This window comes from Rhinolophus sinicus, linkage group LG17, assembly GCF_036562045.2.
Source record: "Rhinolophus sinicus isolate RSC01 linkage group LG17, ASM3656204v1, whole genome shotgun sequence".
Classification (NCBI taxonomy): Eukaryota; Metazoa; Chordata; class Mammalia; order Chiroptera; family Rhinolophidae; genus Rhinolophus; species Rhinolophus sinicus.
In genome coordinates, this window is record NC_133766.1 from 5337374 (window position 1) to 5354137 (window position 16764).

General features: G+C 38.8%; 1 protein-coding gene across 12 annotated transcripts in view; it reads left to right on the plus strand.

Moving 5' to 3' along the window:
* Nucleotides 1-16764, plus strand: part of DNM3 (dynamin 3) — a 388315-nt gene that overhangs the window by 297950 nt on the left and 73601 nt on the right. For 6 of the 12 annotated variants that reach the window (XM_074322210.1, XM_074322205.1, XM_074322209.1 and 3 more), the window contains 2 exons: nt 4817-4928; nt 12446-12457. In XM_074322210.1, the coding sequence (XP_074178311.1) occupies nt 4817-4928; nt 12446-12457 (124 nt within the window). The remainder of the gene's footprint in view (nt 1-4816; nt 4929-12445; nt 12458-16764) is intronic. The other 6 variants (XM_074322213.1, XM_074322208.1, XM_074322211.1 and 3 more) reach the window with 1 other exon arrangement.

The following is a 16764-nucleotide window of genomic DNA, read 5'->3' on the forward strand; positions in this document are numbered from 1 at the left end:
ATCCCCATTTGGCAGATGAGGAAACTGAAACTCAGAGAGGTTGCCTTACCCAGTGTCATATAAGATACTAAGGGGCACCGCCTGGATTTCAGCAGGAGTTCATGGTCTTGACTGTATCCTACTACATTTTGCTTAACTTACATTAACAAAAGTTCACTGTCAAAACAGCAGGCGACAATCCCACCAAACTTCTGTCTTGCATCTGGACAATATCGCATCTAGAGATTTGTGATCGGTTGTTGACATCTCATTTTCAGAAAATCCTTTTAGAATAGAGCAAATTCACAGGAGGGCAAGAAGGATGCTTAGTTGCTGTGTTATCTAGAAACCTCTTCCTATGAGAAACATTTGAGAAAGTTGGCAGAAGGGTTGGGTTGAGGACTAGAAGACTTGGGGGGCACATAACGTCTGGTCTCAGATGATCGAAGACATTTTATAGGTAAGGAAATTACACGTCATATTTTTAACATCCAGAGCCATTCTTATGACTTGTGAATGAAAGTTCTATGTATAATCAAAACACAGGCTCATCACGAGGTCATTTCTCTTCCGTGTAGCTCTGAAGAGCCCTGTACGTGTGGGATACAATTTCTCTTGCTCATTTTTAATGTTGACTTTTCTTTTTTCAAACTGTAAAACACACAGTTCAGCTTGATTTCATAGTGAAATCATTCAGAAGCTCCTATCTGCATGATTGCAGCTGAAATAGACTAAACAAAAAAAATGCAGTCGGTACAAATTGCTGTGGGTTATCTATACAGCTACAGCATGTGGTGAGAACCTGGAAGCTGCACCCACAGGATTTATGAGACTTCCAGTAAATCAGCTCAGCTCAGTGTTTTAGACCTGTATCCAACTCTCCTTGGATGTCTAGACACAGCCTGAGATGAAGCTTCAAAAATGGGTAAAGATGAGGCAGCCAAAGCCACCAGAAGCCTTTGACCCTCTTCTAATGTTTCAACCAGATAATTATTTTCCCTCTCAAGAATTTGGCTATCCTTTGAGGGGGAAAATAAAAAAAAAATCAGGATTTTCCATGCGAGGAGCCCCTGAAAGAAAATACTCTGGAGAAAGGTCAGTGAGAATGGGCCAAAGCTGAATTCTTCAGATTTGCTTGGAGAATGTGGAAAGTCTGCTCCCTTTCTGCTTGGCGTGCTTTGTAGCAGGCCAAGAGCTCCCGTGGTATTTGTCCAGCCTTGCCTTCCCCATACTTTTGCATCTCAAAGGAGCTCAGACTGAGTAGTGGAAACACCTCAAGTGGAAACCTAAGTGGAAGCTAAAAGCAGTGGTTGGGAAGTAATTAGATAATTAAAAACCAGTGAATTTTGATTCCATCACAGGAATCCATTCCCCCTTCTGCTCTGTCACAAAGATATGACCTTTCGAATTTTCTAACAATAAACTTTCTTACTCGGAGAATATATTTCCTATAAATATGTCCCATTTTTAATTAAAATCACTCATTCTGCTTGTTGGGGTTTGTCTCTTCAAACTTTTTTATCTTGGGTTTTCTGTAGAAAGTGATGAATCCAGTAAAAAATGATAAAACGCGGTTTTAAAAATGAACACAGTCCAAGTTCATTCCATAGTTCGTTTGTTCATTCGTTCATTCATTCATTCATTTAACAATTATTTGTATTGTGGAGGCCACATGGCAAGGACTATGGTAGGCCCAAGTTATGCTCTTTATTAGTTATGGGAAAGTCACCAACTCTCTCTGAATCTCACTTTCCTCAACTATAAAACAGCTCTGTTACCAACTTTGCAGGGTTGCTATGAAGATTCAATGAGATGACTTCTCTTCTAAGATGGTAAAAAGGTTAGCAGTTTCTCTTTTACTCTTATCCATCCATTGCTATATCCAGAAAACTATACACAACAGAGATGGAAAGTCTCAAAAGCCCTGGAAAGTAGCAGTGTCAGTCAACTTTTTACAAGACTCATGGAGTGAACTGGATTGAGATTCTGTGAGTGAGAAGTGCATGCTTCACCATGATTAAGAACAATGGGCTGAACAGGAAGACAGCAAAAAGAAACTTCTATGCTTCCTCACTGAACCAACGTGAGAAACATCACATCGATACGGAGCCAACCAGAAATACAGATAGCTAACTCTACTTTGAGGCCAATTCAAAAAATGAACCCCAGTAAGAATTTACAAATGGAGAAGCCCAGGTAGAAAATGCCTGATGATAAATATTTATTCAAGTTAAACAGATTTCCATCTAAATAACTGCTTAAATGTAACAACATTTAACACAAAAGTGAAAAAGAAAGAAAGAAAGAAAGAAAGAAAGAAAGAAAGAAAGAAAGAAAGAAAGAAAGAAAGAAAGAAAGAAAGAAAGAAAGAAAGAAAGAAAGAAAAGGAAACTCTTAAAGAGATGTGAAAACAATAATTCAGAAATAATATTCTAGGTCAGTATTTCCAGATAGATTAGCAATTGTCCTGAGATAAAGTGGCAGAAAGTAAAAGCTTCTAAATTGTTCAATAAGTTGGAAATTATAGTTTTATTCCTGAATTTCATGTATACAAAACTGAGTTAAAGAATGATTTGGAAAACTTAAAAATAATCATTTACCGATAGAACTGAAAACCACTAAAAAAATATAGAAGCCAACACTAGAGTTCATTTCTCACCCTACACAAAGGACTCAGTAAAGAGCATTAAAAGAAAACATGCATATGTCAACATGACAAAACTGAAAAAAGCATAAAGCTATGGTAAGAAATAAACATGATTCAAACTTCCCAGAACCCCCTGGAAATATAATGATGAGCATAAAAATGATATAATCTTTGTCCTAATGTTGCTTATGGGCTAGTTGAGAAGACAGCCATTATCAAAATAAATAATTAATAAGAAAGAGAGAGAGAGAGAAAAGAAAAACTCACACATACTTCTGAAAACACGTGATTGGTGCTATGAAGGAAAGGTAAATATGAAAAATATGTGAAAGAGGAGCTGGCCTGTGAGGGTGTCAGGGAAGGGATGTCTGACAGAGCTGAGATCCCAAGAAAGTATAGGAGTTAACTGGGCAGCGAGGAAAACAGAGAGCCATGGGCAGAGAAAGCAGTATATTCCGAGACTTTGGGAGTAAGCACGACACACGTGAGGAAATCCCACATGGCCGGTGTGGCTGCAGCAGAGAGAGGAAGGGAGAGCAGACTGTGAAAAGAAACTGGAGAGGAAGGAAATGGTGGGCCAGACCATGCAGGGCTTCGTAGGGAGTGTGGTCTTTTCCTAAAAGCAGGGAGCTATTAGAGCGTTTGATGCCAGGGGTAGAAATATCTTGAGTCACATTTTCAGAACAGGATGAGGACTCAGGACGGAGAACAAATTTAAAGGGGACATGTGATGCTGGGAGATCATTGAGGAAGCTGTCGTAATAGTCTGAGAGGTGTGATACTAATAAGATGGTGGCCAGTATATAGGAGGTAAGCTATACCACCTTCCATTTTTACCACCTAAAAATGGAAGAGGAGTGTGAGAGAGTGGTAGGTGTCGAAGATACTCCCTCAAAGAGCCCGTATTCCATGCTGCTGCATGAGTTGGGAACACCAATTCAGGCATTCATGTCCAGGGACATTTGAACTATGCACATGGGAAAGTCGAGTGGAAAAGACGTGAGCCCGGGGCACATCTAGAGGAGATTTACCTGTGAGCCCAGTGGGTTTAGGTGTAAATTGAGGCTCTTAGGCATGCGTGAGAATACCTTGGGAGAGAATAAGAAGAGAAAAAGATTCCTAATCTTGTACACTGCTAGTTATCTGTCTAAATTGAATCATCGTTTCTGGGAAGGTGATTGGGAATGTGTATCAATGTCTTACAAAATGATCCTAACTTTGATCTCGTAACTCTATTTAGAGGGATCTATCCTCAGAACATGATAGCAGTAAATGTGACCAAGGCTTGTGGATAAAAACATTCGTTTAAGCATTATTTATGATCGCAAAAGGAAATTAATTGTCTAAGGTTAGGAGGCAGATAAGTAAATTACTATACATTTATATAAATAAATATTGTCATTAGAACTTAATGTTTATAAAGATGTAATGCATAAGTAGGTGACTCTGATGTAACAGTAAGTGAAAAAGGACACAAAATTGATAGAGAGAGAGATAGAGAGAAACTCAATTGTGTGAACAATGCATACAACAAAGTATAAAGAAATAAGGTTACCTGTAAACAGTAAAAAAATGGATGATTGCTATCATTTTTATATTTTTATCTCGTTTATTAGTTTATTAGAAAACAAATGTAAAATTATAGTATTTTCCCAGTTATAAATATGCGCTTTATAGTCATTTCACTCTGCTAAATGCTGGTTAATGTTCTTTCATTTTCACAATATTGATGGGCGTTTGTGTTTTGAGTCTAGCGTAGTATTTTAGGTTTGTAAGATTATTGCCGTACATTTTAAAGTTTTATGAGCCATTTAGACTTGTAAAATAGTTACAGAAAATTGATCTAATTGCTAGGCAATAGCAAATCTATTCCCCTTCAGAACAACTCCCGTCATTTGGCACCCAGTGTATCACACTGAGAGAGTTTGTATTTCCTTTACTTCTTATTGCTGAGCAGTGTAGTTGAGTCTGGAGTCTTTAATGTAAGGGTTTTAAAAAATTATATTACATACATATAGGAATTTGCTAATTATTTTAAATACAATGAATTGTCTTTGTTTCCCTCCGGTGACTACAAGAGATTTAGTATCCATTTGGACTGTCATTTGTATCAGCATTGTCTGGAGTAATAGAAGGACATTTTGAATTTGGTTTATAACTAAAAGCATGATTTTTTTTTTTTAACTCCAGGAATGTATACAAAGATTATCGCTTCCTTGAGCTGGCATGCGATTCTCAGGAGGACGTAGACAGCTGGAAGGCATCTCTGCTAAGAGCTGGAGTTTATCCTGATAAATCTTTAGTAAGTTGGATACGTCTCTTATTTTTAAATTATTAACCATTTTTAAGAAAACGCAATTCTACATACTGTATGCTGGAGAAACTAGTTCTCTTTTGACGTAATTTGGCACCGTTTTAACTGATACTTTGCTTGTATTTCTTTGCCTCCATTAGACTTCTATTTTAAGAAGTTTATCAGCATATTCGTTAAAGAAAATTCCCCGTTCTGCCATAAAACACAATATATGTAATCTCAGACCAAGAGAGTTTGTTTTAACCTAAAATTTTATTTTCCCCTATGTGCTGTTCCACAGTTGTTACAGTGTAAATACAAGCAATTTATAAAATTCTTCATATAATCTTAACCTTATATACACACATATCATTAATCATAACACTATTTCATATTCTGAAAGACATAGTTATTTTTATAAAACTCTCCCTCCTTTCATTATGTCTGTAGTACCTGTATCCAAAATTGTATCTGTATTCAAACTCTGGTTAATGTTCTTGTGAGTGTGAAAGAAGAAAAAAATATTATATTGCCTTTCCCACTTATCTTTATGAATATACTTCAAGTGTCTTGGAGACACTTCTGTCATTCAAGTTAATAAGCAGACCTTGTATTTGTGTTCTTTGGTAAATGTAATATTACACAGACAGGTCTGGATTTAAACTCCAGAAGCCGGCCCAACATCCAGTCACACACTGTTAAACAGGCGCTGCTGACTGAGGGGCCCTCACCGCTTTCTCGCTGCTCCCCACAGGCCTGGGCCAGCCATTCCCCTCGGAACTGAAGTCCTGAGACTGAGCCTTGGGCGCTTAGTCCAGCTTGAGCCTTGCAGTGCTTACTTGGCTCTCCATCAGTTTACAGGACTGACCATGTCCAAGCTGGGTTATTTCTAGGCCCCCAAATAGGGACAGAGTCTGCTGAAGAGAAAGTCTGAGACGCGGGCACAATGTCGAACCATGGAGAACTCTCCGGGGGGTTCGGACCTGACCACGTCTGTGAGGTGACATTGGGATTTAACAGTGTTCCAGGGTAAAGGGTTGGGGACTTGTGCCAGAATGTTCTCCTCATTGCTGAGACCTCTTCACCCCATCCCAACCTACCTTTGTCTGGCTAGCACCTCAAATAATGAACCCCCTCCTACCCCGCATGCCACATGCACTGTGCCCTCAAAAGGGGTGAAACCAGACCCCTTCCCGGTGACACCCAGACACAGGGGTATCTGTGTATGATTTTCATAATTGCTGTCCAGTCTTTATCAGTTGTGTATATACATAGTTGCATAGACATATATGACTCTAAAGATCACACATGAGAAATCATTTAAAAATCACTGCTCTTGTCGTTAATTCTAATCATGACTAATTACTCTTTTCCATGCCTTGATAGTAGTGTGTTTAATTTCACAAACATTCTGTATCTTTTAAGAAAAAAACATTCTATATTAAAAAGCCTGTAGAGCATGTGCTTTTTGCCAGGCACCAGTGATAACAGAGGTTAGCGATGAGATCCCACGAGCAAGGAACAAACGTTAAACAAGAGAACTAATAGCTGGGTAATTATGCCATGTGGTTTAAGAGGGAGATAAGTTCTGTACAAAAATAAAGTCAAAGAGACAGAAGTGAGAGTGAGGGCAGGCGAGCTTTATTGTGGCGAAGGTGATCAGGGAAGTCCCCTCTGAAGAGGTGACATTTGAGTGGGCTCCCGAGGGCAGGGAAGGAGTAAATGACATGAAAGTCTGAAGAAGCAGATTCCTGGCAGAGGACGAGCAAGTGCAAAGTCATCTCGTCATCTCTCCAGACAGAGGAGCAACAAAAAAGTGTGTCTGGATCCCATGGAGGGAGGACAAAGTGATCGGTAGCTTCAAACTAACGCAGGCCTTGCAGGAACTGATGAGCATCTGAGTTTTGTTCTGAGGGAGGCGGGGCAACCTTGGAGAGTTTCGAGCCAGAGCCACTTTAGTTACGTAAGATTTACAGTTGTAAAGATCCGTATATCTGGGTATTACGAGAAGCGGCAGAGCATTGGGTTCAAGCACAGGCTTTAGTGTCAAACTACCTAAATTGAAATTCTGATGCTCACGTACCAACGGAGATCTTGGGCAGGTTGTCTTGCCTTTGTGCGTTCCAAGCTTCCCATCTCTAAAATGGAGATACCAGACGTCCCCCATAGCATGGTTGACAAGACTAAGTGAGATGATTATTATTTATAACAATGATGGTGATAATTCTCATTTTCATCACTACTTTCTTTAACAAGTAGAAGGTACAACACTGTGGATATTAAAGCCCAATGAGATTCTAAATATTTTATACTATTTCTGCTATTTCTATTACTATTTATACTATTTCTTCCAAATATGCTTGGTTATATGAAATATCAACGTGTCTGTGTGTGTGTGTGTGTGTGTGTGTGTGTGTACCTTCCTTACACACAGCTGTAATGTTTGTGAAAATGTTTTCTTCAGTCATGACTTTAACAATCAAACTTATTTTAAATGCTCTAGGCAAGTTTTCTATTTAAAGATATTATGTAATACATCTCTTGTGAGGAAAAAACTATCTTGGAAAGTGAAATGACCTAGCTATCCCTTAGTGAACTGTTTTTAGAAATCTGGATTTTCGTGTATTCACAGCGCTACACAAAGAAGACGCACAATGAAAGATCTGCTATTCTTTAACAGAATGCTCAATTTTAAGCAAATCTAGAGTTGTCCTACACAATCTGTTTTGATTCCTTTCACGTTATTTTTATTTGTTTAGAAACACACATTTGGTACAGTTGTTTGGGAGATCGAGACAAAGGGCTTTTTTACTACATGCCAGAGACATGACAGGAAATTAAACTTGGCAGTGTGCCATGAACGTTACTTTCCTCAGTTTTCATCATAAACAATATTTGCATTTCGTATGCACCGCGGAGTTCTCCAGGTTATATTACACGATTGCTTGACTTTCAGATGTTTAAATGGCAGCTAACTACCGAAAGCAGTCTAAATAGACTGCTTATCTAAACATTCCATGTTGTGAACATAGGCTTGGGGGAAGGGATACTTTTAAGTACAGTTCTTTCTCATTTAGAAAGAGTTGACAAAGAAGTCCGATTAACCTAATAACAGATGCCTCTCTCTCAGTAAAATTTTAGGATTCTGGTGTGTCATTTTGTTTTTGTATCAATAAACCATCGAGTTGACAGCCAATCAGTCCCTCGCTACGCTAATAATGAAACATTTATGTGTCTTACACGGACATGAGTCTAGACTCAAAAAGTTCTGCTTTCTACACAAAACGCCTCTATTTTGACCGGGGGAAAAAATCTACATAGATTGTTTTTTTAATTGTATAAGGCTGGCTTCATTTAGATAAATAGCCATCACCCAAATGTGAATGAAATGGTCTTTCAGACAAATTTTGTGTTCAGCTAAGGTGGTGAACTTTTTTATAACGTGCTTTTCCCTATTGTATTTTTTTTTTCCTATCACATCCACATGGTGGAATGTTTTTATGTCATTCATATCATAATATTCTGCTACCCTGTTTCTTCCCTCTCTTAGATCATTTCTCTTGGAGTTTTCTACAATTTTTCTTTCTTTCTTCCCTTCCACCTTTTACCCCCACTCCTTCCTTCCCTTCATCCATCACTGTTATGGTGGACTCTAGAGATTCAAGGATGAAAAAAGGATGCAATTTTTACTTCATGGGAGTTCCAAATCTAGTGGGAGAGAGAGATGCAAATAAATAATTACAATGTGATAAAAACTATGATGGGTATCTATGTAAAATGCAATAATAGCCCAACCATATTCCCAGGTGCATTGTCTAATTACCTCCTATTTTCACATGTGCATTTTCTAATTACCTTCAGTCCCTTAATCTTTCTGGATCCAAAGCAAAAATGTAGACTTCTTATCTTAGCAGTGTAGTGTGTGGCCCTAAGACGGAAAAGGGAGACTGGATTCAGTGCCCCACTGTGCCACTGACACTCTGTGACCTTATATATAACCTCTCCCAGCTGCACAGGTAGCATTTTTCTAGTCACCTGATCTTTCTGAGCAGCCACAATATTTTAAAAATTAATTTAAATCTGAATTTGGATTTAGCAGAATTTTATTTCTATTTTCTCTGGCAATTAAATTGAAATTATAACCACTATAAAATTTTATATTGTTAGCTAAGTGTGTAGGATTTTACACAGTTTCAAAGTAAACGATGTTTCTAATGGAATTAACTTAAAAAATTATTAGACTGAGATAAAACGTGTGTGTGTGTGTGTGTGTGTGTGTGTGTGTGTGTGTATCAGTGGTTACTGGCTACAATTAAAGCACTTTTGCAATATTATTTAACTGACACATGTATGTAAACTTTTCCTACAAGTTTGAATACAAATAAATGTGAATTTGATCAAATATCTAAAGAACATGATATAACAAATGACTGATTTTTTCTGGCACAGTTTTGTCGGCTCACAACATGTCTTAAGTTGTATATAAACATTAAGGATTCTGGATTCTCTGGAACATTATGTGCACAGTGAAATGAGGGAGACTTTAATTAAAATACACTCACCTTTGAATCCCAACCCTTCCCTTTATTAGTTGTATGGCTCAGGCAACTTATTTAACTCTCCAGTTGTTTATTCTTTTTTTAAACACAAAACAACAATACCTTCCTTGAGTGATTTGATAAGGTTAGGTTAAGACAGTTGTGTGTCACATCTAGCTCGGTGCCTGCAAGTGGGTGGATGTGTTCAATGCCATGTAACCTTTATTATTACTATATTATTATTACTATTATTATTATTATTATTGGAAATCATTCATGTGCCCATGAAGCCATAATTTCCAGTTTAGTAGTTCCCTTTTCTTTGGAAGCTATCATTGGGATTGGGCATGTGAAGGAGAATTTCCTCAACTCTGGGCTGAGGAAGCCAAATGGCTTAGGGGAGTATTGGGGTTATGCTGTCCTGTGGATAAGCTGGCTTCAAAGTCTCCATCAGCCAGTCAGGAGTGAGCAGGAGAGGCTGTCAGGGGAAGTGAGGACTCCCCAGCCCGCCCTCAGATGCTGGCCTGCTGACTATCTGAAGGAAGCAGCCTGCAGGTCCACGCGTGCCCTGGAAATACATATAGTGCAAATTCAGTTCTACATATTTGTTCAGTCATATACCGCAAGACTTTTTGCGAGGTTTCTATTAGCTCTCTAGATAGATGGGTTCCCCCCTACAATGTATGATTTCAGAGATGAAAATTGGCAGTAGAAAGTGGATACCCTGGAATTTCACTATAGCTCTGAATTCTGGACCCTCCCAGTCATAATTAATGTTTTTGAGATTGCTTGGGAAATGGAAACCATCCTATAATGAAGTCTTTTGGGGACTTCAGAAATTCTTTTGGATACTCTCCAAAACTGAACTTTTCTGTGTGGCACATGACAATTAGGAGAGAGGGTGTCTGTACCATTCTAGGGGATGAGGAGGAATGGCCACAGACCTCCATAAGTATTTATTAACACGGTCACCACCCGCGTGCATTCATTCAGCTGTCTAATAATACAAGACTGACAATGCCCACACTCGGTGCTGCTCCCCATCGCTTTATCCTTAGCTTGTTCAGCAGTGCTTCCCATAGATCTCAGAGCAGCTACCTGACCAATCCCGAACCGTCTCAGTTACTCTTCAGTAGAAGTACCTTCAGGGATCCAAGCCTCAATGGCCGCCCCACAGTGCAGTGGAGGGAATTAGAAAGCACCAACAGTTCCCCCATTCATCACTCTTAAGCCTCTCTCAGAATAGACAGTTGGGAAATGATTGAAGGAAACCAGAAATGGCAAAGCCACACCATGTCCTCCCCTTGTATCTTGCTGCTATTTAAGGATTAAGGCTCCCTGCTCTGTGACATCACTGTTGCCACTACAAACAGAACCATCTGCCATTGAGCAAGGAAGCCAGTCATCCCCTAATGTGCAAATACTTGGTTGAACTCCTGAAACTTATTTGCTAGATCAAAAGCTGCACTGCTGTGGAATGCAATAAATTCCATGTGTTGGAGGTATTTTCAGCAATATTGCACTTTTTTGGAGAACTGGGGTCCCATTATTCTCTAAAATAGTATTTTACTCCTGATAAAATTCCCTGTGGGGCTCTTTATTGCCTTATTGAGCAGTTGGCATGTTTTCTTTACAAAAGACTCTTTTTCCCCCCTCCATTCATTCTTGTATCATTATTTATGTCTCACATCAGCCAGTGATATTACCGCTTCTCTCGTAGCAACTCACAAGACCTTGAAGCTTCTCCACTCTATTGTATCAGTGTTCAAATTTATGTTTTTATTAAACATGATGGCCGTGGTGGTCCGTGAATGAGACATTTCCTTCAAGTCACCGATTAGCATTGTTTTCCAGAAAATATACTCTCCCGTGATCCTTACCTTACCGCTCTCCAGACAATTCCTGTGTGTATTTCCCACTTCACTTCCTCTCTCAAAACTGCATGCCAGATCTCCAGCCCAACCTGCTACTCCACCCTGTGCTCAGTCTCCTGCACAGATGCACATACTTTCCTGACTGTTCTCTTCAGCCCCACATCCCAGCGCGAAATTCCTCCTGGGCCCCTTGTGACAAGAGTTCAGATCTGTTCCCTGCTCATATCCCATCACATCTCCCCCACAGGATCTGACCTAGTGAGGACTTGGGCTGCCCTGGGAGTAATGAATCACCGTTTTATTTTTTTAAGCCATATGTGAGTTAAATTGTTTGATATAAATCATACCCTTGCAGCTCCAGTTTGAAACAGGAGAGCCATTTGCCCGCCGCCTGTCACTGGCTGCTCTACGGGTCCCTCTCCAGAGTGTCCCATTTAGAAATGACTACAGTTTTTTGACTAACCTTTCCAGACCCATTTTCTTGAATGTGGACCAGTGTTTATTTTGGCCACATTCCCACTATACAGTTTTCGCTTCCCATGCCAACCCAAGACAAAGTTCATAATTTACAAAATAAAGGAATGATACAGATGGAGGTTCTCACTTGGTCTGCTAACTGTCCCCAGAACCACCCACTCCTTTCCTCTGCTCTCTTTTCTTTCTTTCTTTCTTTTTTTTTTTTTTTCCACCTTCTTTGAAACCAACGATGCAGTGTTTGTTTAAAAGTGCATTGGCTGATGAAATTTTCCACTGCTTGGCATGTTGGAGGAGGGGCTTGCAGGAAAGGGCAAACCGACATACTAACAATTCACTTATTACCAATTCAAGCCCATGCTCTTTGGCCAGGTTCCCATTCTCCAAGTCTTCCGAAAGAAAGGGGGAAATCTCTGTCATGATTTTCTGCTGTTAAAAATGTGTGATTTCATTTAATCTAAGTAGAGTCTTTGACTGGCCCATGAGTTCTGGGTGCTGTATGTGTCTGTCTGGGATGTCAGTGACTAGTTACATTTTTTGTTTTGATTTCTCTCTAGCACGAGAAATACCTCCTAGTTTTAAAATAAATTTATGTTTAACATATTTCTTTTTTTTTTTTTTCTTGCGGCTACATGCACAGGGGAACAACAAAGTAAGTTCTTTGTCCTCCTGCAGCTCCTGTTTCTTTCCAGCCCCCGCTTCCCTCCTGCGTGTGTCTTGTCAAGTGTGTTTCTGTGCATGCTGGGATGAGTGTCGTCTGGGATGGTCATAAATGATACAGGGCGTGCAGATGCCGGGGAAAACGTGCATTGGCACTACCATAATGGCTGTTCTGTTTTGACCTATCGGAAGGGAAATGTTACGTCCTTCAGAGTTGGTTATTGGGCAGCTCAAAGAAGTGTGTATTATAAGGAAAGAGATAGGTGGGCACTGAGAACAAAGATTAGGAAAGTTTAATCATGCAGACTTTTCTGCGGAACGGGTGCAACACTCTGACGAAACTCAGTGCAGCTGAAGTTTTGACCAAAAAAATCAAAGCTCTCATGTTAATGTGCAGTTATAAAAACCCCAAACTGGAGTCTTAAATAGCAGGATGGCTGGCTTTGTTGGTGAAATTGAGTTAGATCAGTGTTCTGCCTTTGAAGGTGTCTTAAAATGGATGGAGGAGGGTGGGGTCAACATTTGACTTGGCTTCTGTGCCCTTGATGTATTCCAGCTGGATGGAAGGAGGAGGGTGTGGGGAATTGAGGGGAGACTGAAATGTGTGTGATAGATTTGCAAAACCAGGTAATGTACACAAATGGTGGAAATTATCTTAACGTTGTTGCAATAGATAAAGGAGCAATGTAGTCGCTCATACGGTTGCTTAGCTTGTTTTCATTTTAATTTGAGTTTTCCAAAAGATCAGAACTACTTCTCACTTATATTAATTATATAATAGTATCGTAATTGGGCAAGATGGTCTTAAGTTTAGCAGGGTGGTTGTTTTTTTTGTTTGTTTTTTTCTGCAGAGAATTATAAGTGCTTCATTCTACCAGGTGGCCCACTTAAAATGGGCCTCACTGAATACAATAAGAATTGAAAAGAATCTGTTATATAAGGGTCTGCCTGCATATTTAAACCAGCTGGAATTCATCAAAATTGCTATTCATAAGCCATACATATAGAATGTAAAACAAATGTGGGAAATCTTGAAATTTAATTGGATGGAATGTGCTATTATGGAATAAGTTGACGTAGATGGTTGGTATTGAAAATGTGTCACTTTATAAATTTATATTTTGATATAACTACTTCTGACCCAAGTAGTAATATTTAATAAAGTGTAAAAAAGTACAAGGAAAGTACAGGACAGACATTTGTGAAGGAACAAAGGGGTGAACTCAGCCCACTAATAGTTTCCTTTTTTAAAACAGCAGGTAACTTATGAACATAGTTAAAGATTTTTTACACAAAGTAAAGGATAATAGTTCTAAAACTACCGTTATTAAAAAAAAAATAACAACATTTCGACAAAATAAAAAATAATAATAATAATAAAATAAAATAAGATAAATATTTTAGTTCTTATACCATATAATGTGTTTCAGTTTCTGAACAGTAAGGATGTCTGATCCTGGTCCCTTCCATAAGCTGAGTCTGTGTCTACAATGCCGTATGCCACATGCATCTCCTGTTGGTTCGTTAAGTACCCTGAGCTAATTGTAGTAAGTGTACTCATAGCAAGCCTGTGCCTACGGCAGATCAGGGCACCAGCTGCTGACATTTTGAGGAGGTGCTAACCCTTAGACCACTCGAGAAGCATTTATGATTTGCCTCTTTCACTCGTGACTCACTGATGACTTAAACGCACTTGTAAAATTCCCAAAGGAAAACACTTCTCCATAGCAGGAGCCATCCGTTTGTGTTAGTTGCTCTGTCAAGTTCTTCTGGGTACTAAAATGTTTGGTTTAAGAAAGGTTACTGATTTTGAACTAATTATATTACAATGAGCAATAAAATTCAAAATTTCTAAAGTGCTGCTCATTGAGGGTAGCTTCAGGACTGGACGGAAGTCCCTCCCAGACCTTCGGTCCCCCGGAACCACCATCTAGTGGGCAACACTTGGTACAGTGCTGTGGGGGAGCTGGTTGGTTAGTGTGCCAAAGATGCAAGCGCTTACCGTTTTGATTTTTAATTGAAGACTGGCTACTTTGGAGGCGCTGCTATTCATTGCCCTCCATCTTTAGTGGTTTATGTTATGAATAAGTGATAGCTCGTGAGAAGAAATGCAATGCTAATACTTTTAAAATATGATCGTTATATACTGACAATGGACTCTGGCATGAAAGAGCTTCCTCGAATCAAAACAGCACATCTGCATGCTATTTTCCTTTAGCTTAGAATTTCAGTATAAATGGAAAACACTGGAATACAAGCTGTGCTGTCCCCAGAGTTACAGATCTGGAGTCTTCAAAAGAAGAATGTGAGATTCTTTTTTCCCCCTCTCACGCTGGAATGCTTGTTCTGAGTTGTCCCCAAGGCTACATAGCTGACCTGTTGCCTGCCATATACGTGAGCCAGCTGTGATAGGTGACTCATTTGAGACTCACAATGGCTGATTGTTTATTTAGTGAATGGCATTTTATTAGTTATGATACTCCCCAGACACTAAAGACAATGAAGCCTGCTTAATTAATGTTTCTTTAGATGAGCAAAATAAATACATTCATCTTACCACATATGTTAAGTGTTGTGCACACATGTGCATACACACAGGTATATTCTGAGATATATGGAACAACCCTACTGTTCGTTTTCTCAGGGCCAGCAACATTGATCTGCTTCATCCATCTTTAGACGACCCTTTGAGTTTGGGAGCTAATCCTCTAAACTCTAGGAAAACACACTTTCCCAACAGATGCACATTTAGATTTACATTATGAGTACGTGATGGAACAAAGCACCAAGGTTTACATTCTTCTTTGAAAAATTATGTGTATTTTGTTATTTCTCCTTAAGAGGAAAACTTTCCTTTAGTGAGATCACAGTTGCTCAGGAAAAATTTTGCTTCCAGCTCCGTTACTTACTTTTCCCTTTGAAAATGTTTTCCTGTTGGCCTTGTGATACCTAAGGTATGTAGGGTACAGTCTGTCTCCTCCTTCGAGCGGTTTCGCTGAACACTGGATTCTAAGTTTTGTCTTCATGAGAAAGGTCAAAACTAGGACTTCCAGAGTCAGTTTTGGGAATGTGAACAAATATATTCAGTAACAGGGAGTTTTGTTTGTTTGTTTTTTAATTGTTTGTTTTTTGAGCACAAATGTAAATCAAAATGTCATTTTTAGAACTGAGGCCTTCAGGTAAAAAGTAATCTCCATATTTTGTCCTAGAGAGAAGACATTTAATTTCCTTCTTTAATTTGATGCCCTCTCTTGGCAGGCATTTTTAGAAATTCAATAGACTTCTAATTCTTTCTTCATTCAAGACTTTGAGTTTTAGTTAAATATATTTGATATTAAATTAGGCAAATTAAAGGTAGAGAAAAACTTAAAATGTAAGGAATAAAATGCTGTAACAAAAGCTCTCAAATTTCTTAATAATATTGTTACAAAAGCACAAATGAAAACTAAAATGAATCCTAGGTTCAGAAATGAATACTTCAAAAAATTTAAAGCTGTGGGGAAAAACTACATTTCATCTCTTCCCTTATGGATTTTTTTTATTACCTTTGAAAGAGAAATTTACTGTCACTATCCTTAAAGTTGGGCTTTTCAAACTAAAGGATTCTTATATTTCCCCCCAGCAGAAGTATGAAGTTGACTGCCTTGATTGGAGGGAAGGAGCATTTGAAAGGAAGAAATAGAACCCAAACATGCTTAAGCAGAATTTTAAAATAACTAAATCTTTATTAAGTTACAATTAGATTAAATGCAATAAATGTATACACACGGGAGGGCTTTGACATTTAAGAAAAGAAGAGGGAAAGAAAATCAGATTTAAGCACTTGTTTTTACAACAGTTGAAAGCTACTTTGTCTAGTGATTTCCCAACGCATTCGGCAAGACAAGTGGACATAGTCAGCCTCCATTAGTGGGAAAAGTACTTATTACCTAGAGTACTGATTGTGGCGATCCATTGGATTCTAGCAGTCGTTCGCAAAGACAGAGGGTGCCATGTCAAATGTCACCCAAATAGATTATACTGAAGAGCACAGGTGCTAGATCCATGCTCATTTGTCTTGCCTCTTACGCCAGACCTTCAACTCCTAAATTCCTGTCCTTTGTTATTTGTGAGAGGGTAGACAGACGCTGAAAACTCATCGTCAAACCTAGAAATGTCTTGGTGATGTGTGTTATAATCTTGGTAGATGAAAGGGGCAGATAGTACAGTGTCCTAATGTACATGCCCTCTCTCATATTTACAAAGTGTGAGAGAAAGCCAGAACATTTTAAGCAATTTAGGTGCAGTCAGCTCAATTAG